Source organism: Malaclemys terrapin, chromosome 11 (assembly GCF_027887155.1).
Source record: "Malaclemys terrapin pileata isolate rMalTer1 chromosome 11, rMalTer1.hap1, whole genome shotgun sequence".
Classification (NCBI taxonomy): Eukaryota; Metazoa; Chordata; order Testudines; family Emydidae; genus Malaclemys; species Malaclemys terrapin.
The window spans coordinates 72,077,890-72,091,046 of NC_071515.1; the positions used below are offsets into that span (position 1 = coordinate 72,077,890).

Sequence of the window (13,157 nt, forward strand, 5' to 3'; positions counted from 1 at the left end):
AGGGAAGAGGGGACAGAGGTGGGCCCTTTGGGGAGGGGCCTTGGGGGATGGGGACTCAGAGGAAGAGGGGGCGGGGAAGGTTCCCACATCCTTGTCAGAGAAAAGTGCTTGAGTGGCTGAAAGGCTGGTGGTCTTAAGGAACTCTCTCACACCAGAGGCAGGGAGCAACAAGGTGACTCTCAGTCCTGGGGAAGCCAAGAACTGTTAACTGCAGCAGTTGGCCCTAGGGCATAGAGCCCCATCTACTTCCTCTGCCAGACAGAGCCTGTGCAGGGGAAGCAAATGGGGCTACGTTGAATAGCTGAGGTTGGGAGGCGGCTGTCTTGCACGGGAACCAATAGTCACAGGGTGCATTCTTTTGCTGCCCTTCTGACCCCAGCCCTTCAGCATTGTTCGCTTCCTTTGCATTGGGGGGAGGGGAGAAAGAATGAGACGGACAGGGAGCTGGGTCCCAGCAGACCAGACTGCTTAACCACAGCAGGGAGGGGAAGTCTTCCTCAACTGCCACATGGTGAATATCCCTTCACGCCCCCACAAGTTCTCGTTTTTTACTGATTTTCTCCCATTTTTAAAATTTTTAAATAAAACCCAATAAATTGCTGAGAAATTAAATAAGAAAAACAACAAAAACAAATCAACAAAAAAGAAAATGAAAGGCCTTAAATATAAGAAATAAGACTCCTTTAAAAAAGTATAAACAAAATATTAGAAACCTCAAACCTAAGTCATGTTGACACCTATCTTGGCAGACTTCTTATTTCTACATTTAAATGGATCTTATATCTACCAATTTGACAGATATTTATGCTTAACTTCCAAATTTTATCAAATTAAAATTTTTGTACCAGCAGAATGGTTGAAAAAACCCTCATACTATTTCTTCAAACTGTAATGACTGTAGAAGCTGAGATTCATAACAGTAGGAAATAAAAGCATACTGAATAAGCATATTTCCTAATAGTAATTTCCACAAAGAACTTGATAACTTCTGGTGTCTTATCAGAATGGGCAACGTGTGTTTTATTTTTCCTTCAGCAGCAATGGAAACAGTCTTTCACCAGTTTTTGTAGAGAGAGAAAAACTGAGTACTAACATTTTCTAATTAACTTTCAAGGCAGTTATAAATTATTTAGGCACTGGCCCATTATTAGTACTTAGAGCTTTTTAATTGTCTGCATATTTATTCAGTGAAGAGTCTGGCTGGCATAGTTTACTCATCTTTTTTAAGTGCTGGACAAGAAGATATGTTTTCCTGTAAATGTTAACTTCTGAAAGTTAGCAAATATTAAGAAGTTTAAAAAACACAAATAATTCCAACAACAAAACAAAAAGGTGATCTTTTTGGCTACCAGTCTTCATATATGAGTTAATGAAAACTGAGAATTTCCTATAGAAAATATAAATAGCAAACATTTGAAAAAAAGATACTTAAATGAGCACTTTAGTAGTAACAGTGCAAAGAGCTGTAATATATTAGCATAATGAATTGTGAGAACTAACAATCAAGCCTGGGGCAAAAACTTCATTGCTTTATCTCTGCTCAGTCAGCTCTGAATTTCCTTATGAATGCTTAGACAATGACAGCGAAAGCAGCCTATTTTGCAGTCAAAGCAGCTCTCTGTGTTACCACATTCAGCAATTTGCCAGAAGCTGGGAATGGGCTACGGGATGGATCACTTGATGATTACCCGTTCTGTTCATTCCCTCTGGGGCACCTGGAATAGGCCACTGTTGGAAGATAGGATCCTGGGCTAGGTGGACCTTTGGTCTGACACAGTATGGCAGTTCTTATGTTCTTTTAAAATTTAACGTAGGAGGTATTTTAATTATCTCAGGAAATTACAATCAGAAACACAACGTACTGTGAAATAGCAAGAAGAATATGAGAACAAACAGCAATATTTAATATTTGCTATGGTCTCAATAAATGTCAGTTATTCAGAGTGCTGCAGTATGGACACATTTCTACACCTTTCTACAATAGATACTTTCCTCTATTTGCTGTTGAGGATCACACATCAAAAGGTAAAGTTGCCAGAATGTTAAATGCAGGATTTGAAAGTTTATTATCCAGATTACAGGAAACACCTGTAATTTGTGCTGATAGCCCAGTTGTGTCTGCAATAAAATAAGCTAGGTCAAAGTTTCATTGACCCTAAATACTGCAGGAATCAGGATATACTTTTGTCTCTAGCTTTGTAACTAGATTTAATTTTAAAAACTTTTCAGCACATATGTGCACTGAGATGCATCTTATTTACAGACCTTTCAGTCCTGGTAAAAGAGTCAACCTAAATGAGTTCAGTGATCTCAATATCTTTGTTATTCCACCATAAAAGTAATCAGAACAATTCAGCAAACCCACTAGTTTTATTTGCTTAAAACAGCACAATAAAGACTAAACTTTTCTGGCAGGGAAAAGTGTACTCTTCAAATTAAAATGAACTGAATCTGTAAGTAATGCAAGGCATCTCCTCTAGAATACTGCAGATATAAACAGGCTTAATGCTACAAGGGTCCTGAGAGGTATAGCTCTCTTAGTTCCCTAACTTTAAACTCTCACAGTTTACAGTCCAAAGAGCTTTTTATTTTAAACACAAAAAGCTCATTTATATTATATATATTTAACGCATAACAGTGCTCTGCCACGGGTTACCTGGACTTTAAATTGGTGCTAAGTAGTTTAAAGCTAACTTTCTGTCCACAGATTTTTTTTTTATGATGGTCTATTCTTTGATCATTATCAAATCCTGAGTCAGTAACATTTTGACACTTCAAAGAAACAAGGAGGTAAAATTTTCAAAAGCACATAAATGACTCAGGAGCCTACGTTCTATTTTTAAGTGACATATGTCACTCATGTGACAAACTACATGTTTTTAAATGGGACTTATGCCAGGTCTACACTACAACTTGTGTCGGCAAAACTTATGTCACTCGGGTCGGGGGTATGGAAAAAACACCCTCTTGAGCAACGTAAGTTTTGCCGGCATAATTTGTAGTGTGCACATTGCTATGTCAGCAGGAGAGCTCGTGGCGGTGGTTTTATTATGTCGATGGGAGAACTCTCTCCCGTCGGCATAAAACAGCTACATGAGCAATTTTACAGCAATGGTACAGCTGTGCCACTGTAAGCTCGCTAGTGTAGACATAGCCTTAGACACCTAAGTCACTGTGTCGTAGGTATATTATATATTTGACTACGTCCCAATTTTGCACATCCAATTCAGACAAAATTCAGTCTTTGTCTCATCATAGCTTTTCTGCTTCTCTCACACACACCTTTACACTTTCTTCCCTGCCACATTTTATGCAAGGAACATCCATGCCTGAACTGATTTGCAAAGCCACTACCCTTTCCTAGAAGGCTTTTCAAGACTCACTTCTGTGGTGACCCTTACGAGAAATCAGCTATTTAATAAATAGAGTAAGGGGTAGTTTGAGAAAGCTGATAATCACATTACCACCAAGCCAAAAATATAGAGCAAATATTTATATTTATATAAAAAGTTGTTTATATTACATTGTGGCACTCTCTCCCACTTTTTGTATGCTGCTCTTCATCTTACATTTTAAACTCTTTGGAGCAGGAAGCACATCTCCCTCTGTACAGCATCTACCACAACGGAACCCTAATATGCCACTACCATAATACGAATATCACACAGCAACAACAGACATAAAAATGTCTCTGTTTGAAGTCAGATACCTTTGAAGTCAGATTCTGAAAGGATTAAAAATGGGAGTTTTATATTATGAGGAAAAGGAGATTGCCAACACTTATTCTAACATTGTAAAGGCAAGATACATCAGCTATTAAAGTTGGGAGAATTTTGTGTCTTATAAATGCTTTATTAGGTCATTATAAGAGGTGTTTTATATTTATTACTTTTAATTTCTCTCTCCAAAACAGCCCTGAACAGTTGGTCTGCTAGTAAGTTACAGGCAGAGAGATACAACAGAAAGTTCACATACAACTTCTTAAACACTGTCTAAAAATTTAAAAAAATCCTAAAGCAGATTTTCTATGACACCTAAGGCACATATAAAATACATGATGGTGCGGAATAAATGTTTTACGGGTTTTCCTTGGAGATAATCTGCACAATTTTCTTGTTTACTGACCCATCCCAAAATTATTATGACAATTATTTTATACCACATCCCGTGTTCAATTTATCTACATAGAAATAGATTTGGTGGCGATATGAGAGAAATAGCATTTATTACACACCTTTTACCATTTTATTTGCACTCTGCCCATCAATCCAGTTCTATCAAAATTTCTAACATTTGAAACCTATGAACAACTTCAAACAACCACTTCTTCGTTTTAAAATAAACTTGTAAATTTTTCCTATTTTCCCTATTTACAGAATTCCCCACAAAAAATGGCCTTTGTCTGGGCCCCAGCATGAATGATAACTAGTTTGCTCAGTGACAGGTAATTTGTGACCATGAAAAACTAGAAACATGTGCCTTATACCAGTGAAAAAGGAAGGTTCCTGTGACACTTATCTATCGATAAATTACTTTCATTTTTCTGGTGTGTAATATATTAGTTTCCTTCTTCACTTGAGCTCTGTATAATTGGTCTCATAGTAAAGTTGAGATTTAGGTATGTATAGTGAAAATTGTACCAATATTTTAAAAAAAAATAAATAAAAAGCTTTATAGTATTTTAAAAAATTCTTTTAAATATGTGACACACAGTGAATAGTTTTTGACCCCTGAAAATAATGCAACATTTCCAAACCCAGGCCACTAAAACCTTTACATCAGACCACAAAATCATGCATTCTTTCCTTCTTGCAAAAAAATATCTTGTATACACACAGAGAATGATATTCACATAACGCCACCAAACCTATCTATAGGCACTCAATAAAATTATGACATAAGTAAAATCCTACACCATTGTAACACCTGAATTCAGGGCACTTACTCTGGCAACTATCTTTTTATCAGATCTATATTAATGCCCTCTAAAAACAGTTATTTATAAATTACTGGTTTTTGGACCTGGGCTTTACTGATAAAGATTAAAGGGAACTAAATAAACTCTCCGAGGTAGGGACTATCTCTATCAGGGCCTCAATGTGCTATAGTAATAATATATTAATGGATGAACTCACGGTGACGATTCCAGAATGATGCTATTAGCTTGGGTGGAGGATGGAGATCTGTGATTTGCAAAAACTTCACTTGGTGAGGTGTGAACTATGTGGTCCACTAAATGTCCAACTGAAGATGGCCGTAAACGGGCTCCCTCTTGAGTAAATGCAGAATTGCGACTAAATGAGAAAAGAATAATTAAGCAGTTAGAAAATTCTCCAAGATTGATGCTTTTAATCTGCATTGTCCTAAAACTATAAGTGTACAATTTAAAAAAAAATATTTATTTTCCTTCTAGATGTAAGCATATATTCATATATATAATTTTACTGAAAAATTTTAAACAGTGAATTGTAATTCCATTAATTCATTTTCACTCATTCAATTAATTTTTCTTTCAATTCCATTATTTCAAATTCTCAAAACCTTTTTATTATTTCAAAAAATACTGAAACAATAACCAAATCAGAGATATTATGAAGAATGGCTTATTTATCACTTCGTAAATTGAATAAAAAACCCTCTCTTGCCATAAATACTGAAGGTCATGAACCATGCCTGGAATACTTTAAAGAAAGGAGTTTTGCTTATAATAGTATGACCCAGTGGATAGGCTGGCAGTCAAAAGGACCGGAGGTGAAATCCTGGCTCTATTGAAGTCAATGGCAGAACTCTAACTTAAACAGGGCCAGGATTTCAGCCCTGGATTCTATTCCTAACACAGTCACCAACCTTACTGTGTGACCCCATGATAGTCACACTTCAACTTCCTGCCCCAGTTGTCCCATCTGAAAAATGGGTCTTTTGACACTTACCTTCATTTTAAATGCCATGAGATTTATGGGTGAAATGTGCTTTATAGAATCTAAGCATTATTATTAAACCAATCAATACTTTAAATGTAAAATGTTTCCGATATTAGCATAACACTCTGGAATAACTTCTAAAGACGAGACACATTCAATGAGAAATTACCATTTATGCAATACTGAACTGTTCTCATTCAGCATCACTTTCAGCAGACTAAAAGAACTGCTGTCCTATTTTGTAAAAAAAATCAAGAATGCTTTTCATTCATCATAAACAGAAAACAAGAAAGCTTCCTGATGTTTAAAAGTAAATTTTGCAGGTAAGAAAAGAAATGCAGAAAAACAGGGAAATTAACCCACTAGCATTTTTTACTGCCTATACCTGGAACACATGTTAACAAGAGGTACCGTATTACAGAACCAAAAAGTTAAATTCTAAAATGATTCCTGAATAAAATAATTATACAGCTGAAGTTTTATTAATGTCATCTCTTCAAGCCATATTTATCACCTCACATGCTCTGTTAGCACTGTCAGATATATTAGATATATTGCAATTATAATCCAGCTGTTAGTTGTCATGCAAGGAAACGTCTGGGGAAACGCCTCAAACTATTATGGTATGCCAAATGGTATGGTATGCCAAACGTTACACTTTTTTATAGGTTGGATGCTTTTGAGATGCATCTAGAATTATTATATACCAAAGAATGTCATCAAAAATAAAATTTAGAACATTGAATTCCACATAAAGGAATGTTAAGAGCTAGTTTGTAGAAATTCCCTTGTGAAACAAACAGCTTAATTTTGGTAATGAACTAATGTTTTGTTATAGCACAGGGATTACTGACAAATAAGAAGTGAACAGGCAATGATGACTGCAGAGAGGATACACCACTCTACTTACTGATTTGGGGTTCCAGGTGGAGATCGTGATGGTAGGCTCTGTGTTTCTAACCTGTCATCAGACAATGAATTCCTACTCACTACCTCCCAGTCCATCCCACTCATCAATTTCCGTGCCAAGGGTTTACTTGGGGATCTAGAAGAATGAAGTAAACAACTCATTTGAAATTGTATCAGATAACTGAAAAATTACACAGATTACACAACAACATTTTGGAAGTTCTCTCATAAAAATCCAAAGACCATGGGAGGTAGAAAGATAAAATAAGACAGTGGCGGATTTAGAGTTAGTGGGGCCCTCTGCGTAGCTTCATTTTCGGGGGCCCCCTGGGGACACAGCCAAGAAAAATAAAGCCAGACCCCTGTCCACCCCAGGCGCAGGTCCAGACCTGGGTGTGGGCCGCAGGGTGGCAGCCGGGACCATAGGCGCGGGAACTAGGAGTGAAGGCAGGACTGCCGACAGAATTGCTGGCTCCGGGCCCCAGGAAGGGGCTGGGCTCGGGGCTAGCCTCCACCAGCCAGACCTTCAGTGCTGCTTGGGCTGCGCCATCCGGGGCTTCGGCAGCGATTTAAAGGACCCGGGGCTCCAGCCCGCTGTTGGTGTTCTGCCCAGCTGGTGTTCTGCCCGCTACTCCGGGCCGGCCAGCGGGGCGGCAGTGGAGCCCACAGAGCCTGGGAGCGGAGGGCAGCAGCTGGGACTTGGGGCGGCAGCCCACGAGTGGAGCTACCATGGGGCTGGAGAAGGAAACAGAAGACATGATCTTCATGGCTGAGGACAGCTTCGGGTGCCCCGGCAGCCTCACTCTGGCTGGCCCAGAGAAGCAGACAGAAACCCACATGGACTGAACACATATCTGAAGGGGGGGGGGGGGAGGGGCACGGCTCCATCAGCGGCCACCTGAGCGCCCCACTGCCTCCGCACGCTGATCTCTGCTCGCCTCCCCTGGCCGCTGGGTCCTTGCAAAGCAGGCAGTTGCGATCACTCTTAGCCGCCGCGCTGCAGCCCCTGTGGCCGGGCTCGGGCACCTCCCTGTCTCCCCAGGAGCCCGGGCTGTTCTGAGCTAACAATATGTTTTAACGTAAGTGGCACGGGGCAGCAGCCCGGAACCTGGGCGGCAGCAGAGCCCGCAGGGCCCCGGGCACCAGCCAGGACCCTGGGCGGCAGCAGAGCCCGCAGGGCCCTGGGCGCCAGCCGGAAGCCCGGGTGGCAATGGAGCCCGCAGAGCCCTGGGCACCAGCCAGCAGCCCAGGTGGCAGCAGACCCTACAGAGCCCTGGGCACCAGCCGGGAGCTCGGGTGGCAACGGACCCTGCAGAGCCCTGGGCACCAGCCGGGACCCTGGGTGGCAGTGGAGCCCACAGAGCCCTGGGCAGCAGCCGGGACCCTGGGTGGCAGTGGAGCCCACAGAGCCCTGGGCAGCAGCCGGGACCCTGGGCGGCAGTGGAGCCCCGCATAAAATGTGGGGATGCTGCAGCACCGCCCGCACTGCTAGTTCCCACACCTATGTTTTGGGGCCCCCCTGTCATTGGGGGCCCCGTGCCACGGCATGGTATGTTTCAGGGTAAATCCACTCCTGAAGTAAGATAAAGATTTCATGAGGAAAATAGAAGCACTTTCAATATGAATTCATCATGCTGTATTTCCTGTGTTTACTATAAGAGAATCTAACTTTCCCTGCATAATATAATAGCTACAATTGATATTATTTAACATTTCTGTTATTTAAGTTAGTAAAACAATTTGGATGACATACTAACTGGTATTAACAGGATTTGCTGAGATGCTTTCTATAGAACTAAATAAGGTATTAAAATTTGGTCCAGATATAATTAACACCATCACACCTTGCTTTCAAGCTAGTGCAGTAAAAGGTCTTCAAAAATGAGCTTGGCATAAAAGTTAACATTAAGAGAAAATACTATTTTTGTCCAAAATAAAAAATGAACTTAATTATGATGCTCTGAAAAAAGCTATAGGAAACGAATAGATGGTAATTACAAAAACAGAGGGAAATTTTACAAACTAAAAACAAAAACGTTATATCACATTTTGGATTAGAAGAATTTGAGGCTTCATTGCAGCTAAGAATTTGAACATTTACCACACAGTTTCAAGAACTCATTTTCACATTCATTAGTGTGCTTAAACCATTCATTTTAAAAAGGAGACAGTGCAATTCTTTTCTTTTCAAAACAATATTGCTCTAAACCACCTAATTTGTAGATACTAAACTTTGAAAACCGTCCTCAACATTTTATAGACTGCAACAGATTAATACAACTTTCTCTAAGATAAGAAAGCTCATGTTTTTTTTAATCTAAAAACAATATCACTCAAGAAAAAAAAACTCACCTTATTTACTGTACTCAAGTTCTGATCTCTTGGAATACTACTCTCTGCTACCATCATAGACAACTGAAGTGTTTATCAGCAAAGTTTAGATTCAAATATTTTATTTTAATAACAGTTCTAACCTCAGAGTCCCACCCACTTATGCTTGCTGTCTCCGTTTCCTGTTCTTTGGGGAAATTTCGAAGAAAGAGTTACCACACTGCAGCATGAGCTTTTCGATGCTGTGGCTTTTTGGTTTCTGACCTGAGTGCTAATTTTCAATACCTCTATGTCTAACTTTACACAATCTCTCCTGGATAACTTTTAGGTATAATCTGAAATATTTTAGCTATTGATTTAATTCTTCATCTGCATCACTTTAATTACTGACATTATTCAAAATAACTTCTAATGCTGGGAGGAGGTAAATCACCAAACCATTGTAAATGCTTGTATGGCCTTTGAAAGTTCAGTAGAATCCTGAATCTGGATGTCTCAGTGGATGAGTTTTCATCTCCATTAAAAGGAATAGCCATTTGTAGTGAGGCGGAGTGGCCTCCCTTTGGACTTGAGAAAGAAGGACCACTACCCTCCCCCTGGTGGGCGGAGCCAGACCTGCCCCTCCCCCTTGCCAGAAGTACCAGGGCGGGACAGGAAGTATAAAGAGAGGGCCCTGAAGCTCAGTTGGGCAGAAGCCAAGGAAGGAGACAGACCTCTCCAGTCTGCTGCCGACCCTGGGGAGAAGTTGCCGGGACTGCCGTCTAAAGACTGCTCTGCCCCACCCAAGGGGGCGAGAGCATCAGACTGTTGCTGCTTGTTCGCCTCTGCTAGGGAGTTACAGAGCTATAGACTTCTTACAAATCAGCGACGCCAGCAAGACCTGAGCCTGATACAGCAAGGTGGAATGGCCTCCATCCCCACTTGAGAGTGAGGGACCACTACACCATTTAACACAGTTCACTACCCTTAAGATTTAATCCTGCCGCCCAGTCAGTCTGCAGAATCAGAGATGTTACTAAACAGATCCATGGAGTTGGGAAGAGGCACTATCTGAACAGGGATAAGGACTGACCTTTTTACCTGCCCAGCCAAACACAGGGGCAATTGTGGAGAAACCCAGCATGGAACCACGGCATGTAGGAAAATTATGAATTAATAGCCAGGAACATGAAATTCATAACACCTGAGGAGAGGCTGTAAGCTGCTAGAGCTTCAAATAGAGAATCAGCCCAAACACACACAAGATTTAAGCAGCACTACAGCACCTGACTGCATCCCCTTTAAGCAGAATTACTGCTCATGTTAAGCAAGAGAAGGTTACTTACTGTAACTGGAAGTTCTTCAAGATATGTGGTTCCAATCTGGATTCCAAACATGGGTGCACATGCATGCCATTGCCAGAGACATTCATAGTAGTGTCCGTTGACCCACACGTGCATCGGCTACGTGGCATGTCTGAGGCTTTAAAGAGGCTGCCGGGGTTAATGCCACTCCAATTCCCTCTTGCCAGGCAATAGGAGAGCCCGGAGTAGAGGGGATGAAGGGCAGGACTGAAATCCAGATAAGGACCACACATCTTGAAGAACCTAGTTACAGTAAGTAACCTTCTCGACTTCGAATGCTGGTCCCTATATGGATTCCAAACAAGGGATAGCAACCAGCAGTATTCAGCATGGAGGCTCTCCAGCAATAACAGTTCAAAGGACAGCATGGCCAACTGCCACATCTGCTGTTGTAGGGGCTAGACACAATGATCAGCAAAGGTGTGAATGGAGGACCAAGTGGCCGCTCTACAAATATCCTGACACGGGATGCCCGCAAGGAAAGCCGACGTGCTGCATGAGCCTGTGTCGAGTGGGCTGTGGCCAATGGAGTGGGGGGGAGAACACCAGAGAGTGCACAGCAGTCAGTGATGCTGTGGGAGACCCAGCAGGAAAGAGCGTGGCCACGATGGCAATGAAGAGACAAGGGGCGGTGCGGAAGCCTTGGGCACATTGGAGGTAAAAGACCAGTGCTTGGTGTACATCAAGGGAGTGTAGCATGCACTCCTTCTAGAGGCATGTGGCTTAAGGTAGAAGGTGGGTAAGTGCACACTCTGGTTGAGGTGAAATGAGGAAACCACTTTGGGAAGGAATTTGGGGTGAAGACATAGGGAGACGTTGTCATGGTGAAAGGTGGGTCTGCCATCACGGCAGCCAGTGGTGGCTGTGGGCTTGAGTGAGGAGATTGGGGAGCAAGGGTAGGGGAATTGGGGGATTAGTGAAGAGATGAAGGAGGTCTGGAAAACAATACTAGCGGGGCCAAGCAGGGGCCACCAGGAGAACAGTCCCTCAAATCCTGGTGGATTTTGCTTAGGATCAGGGGAAGCAGGAGAATGGGAAGGAAGGCATAATAGAGCTCCACTGGTCAAGGGAATGAGAAGGGCATCTCCCTGCGAACCGGGACCAAGGGCTCCCCAGGAGCAGAAGAGGGGGAGTTTGTGGTTGGTCAATGTGGAGAAGAGGTCCCATCGAGGAGTGCCCCACTCATGGAAGATGGAGCAGAGAACAAGACTGTGGAATTCTCATTTCTGGTTTGCATGTAAGGAGTGACTGAGTTGGTCCACAAGGGAGTTGCTCATGCCAGTGCCGGATTAAGACCTTTAGAGGCCCTAAGAACTGAAAAGATTATGGTGTCCCCCCCGCCCATATGTAATTCAAAATAAAAACAATACTATACCGTAAAATAAATTTTTATTTTTTGTAATGACACAAAACTTACATGTACGCTGAAATTAAAATAGTTTCTTTCTAGATTTTCTGATTGCAAAATTCTGGATATGTTCATCGAAGCTGACTCAACGAAGCATATCCGCTTCCATACACAATAGGGAAAGTGAATCAAGTCTGTCCTGACACATTGTTGTTCTCTGAAGGTTTTTTATTCTTTTCAGCTGAGAAAAAGAGCGTTCTGCGGAGCAGCTAGTAATCATCAATGTTAGAAAAATACATAGGGCGATCTCTACATTTGGAAATACACATTGTATTCCATCTTTCAATCTTGTGTCATAAAGATCAATGTGACTGAATTCCATTTTTCCTGTTTCATTAAACTTTGCGCGCATATAACAGTGGAACTGCCGTACTTCTCCACAGAGATTCATGTTCAAGTCAACAGGGTATAAGTCAACTAGCTTTTGGGAACCTTGTGAATATTGTTAGTCAGATAAGTTCATATCATTTAGAAAAGAAAATCTACTTGATACTTCTTTGTACACGTCACCTCTCCTCTTCATATGAGCTTCAAGTGTATCAACTGTAGCACAGTAAGTAGATACGCGAAATTTGTCTCTAGGATTCAATGATGTTTTTGTTGCACTGCTATCATTTGCTTGTTCTTTCCTGATTCGCTTGCGGGACTGGACTTCTTTGTAGTTAGTATCAGGCAAGATATCTTTTGATATGTCTTCAAATCTTTCGAAATCATTCCTCAAAATGTGTAAGTGGTCTGCTAATGATTGACAGAGGTCTGCACATGTTTTCAAATCCAATTCTTTTTCTTGGAGAGCTTGACTTGTGTGGTAAAAGTGTTGTAAAATTTCATTCCACATGGTCAACATGAATACAAACTCTAGTTCTTGCATCTCGTTTGCAATGCTTTCTGCCTCTCATATAGTTTATCCCTTTTGTGATTGGTCTTCAGCTATACTTTCTAATGCATCCACAATCTTTGAGAAGGACTCCAGAATTGCACTTGTTGCCACTGCATGTGCCTCCCAGCGAGTATTAGAAAGAGATTTCAACACACAATCATTGCCCATCGGTGTGTTGAGGCAGAGAAAAATGTATAAAGTAACTGAACTGTTGAGGAAAACCTTACTGCCACCAGACAACAATCAACAGCACTGCGGCCAACAAGACAGAGAGTGTGCAGCACATGGTATGAATATGGCATATTTGTTCTGTTCTAAAAGCTTCTTCTGCAATGTTGGCAGCGTCGTCATAAGATTGACCTCTG

General features: G+C 41.5%; 1 protein-coding gene across 6 annotated transcripts in view; it reads right to left on the reverse strand.

Moving 5' to 3' along the window:
* PTPN4 (protein tyrosine phosphatase non-receptor type 4) overlaps nucleotides 1-13,157 on the reverse strand; it is a 207,056-nt gene that overhangs the window by 37,873 nt on the left and 156,026 nt on the right. For all 6 annotated transcript variants that reach the window (XM_054044369.1, XM_054044368.1, XM_054044367.1 and 3 more), the window contains 2 exons: nucleotides 6,832-6,966; nucleotides 5,136-5,294 (listed from right to left, as the gene is read on the reverse strand). In XM_054044369.1, the coding sequence (XP_053900344.1) occupies nucleotides 5,136-5,294; nucleotides 6,832-6,966 (294 nt within the window). The remainder of the gene's footprint in view (nucleotides 1-5,135; nucleotides 5,295-6,831; nucleotides 6,967-13,157) is intronic.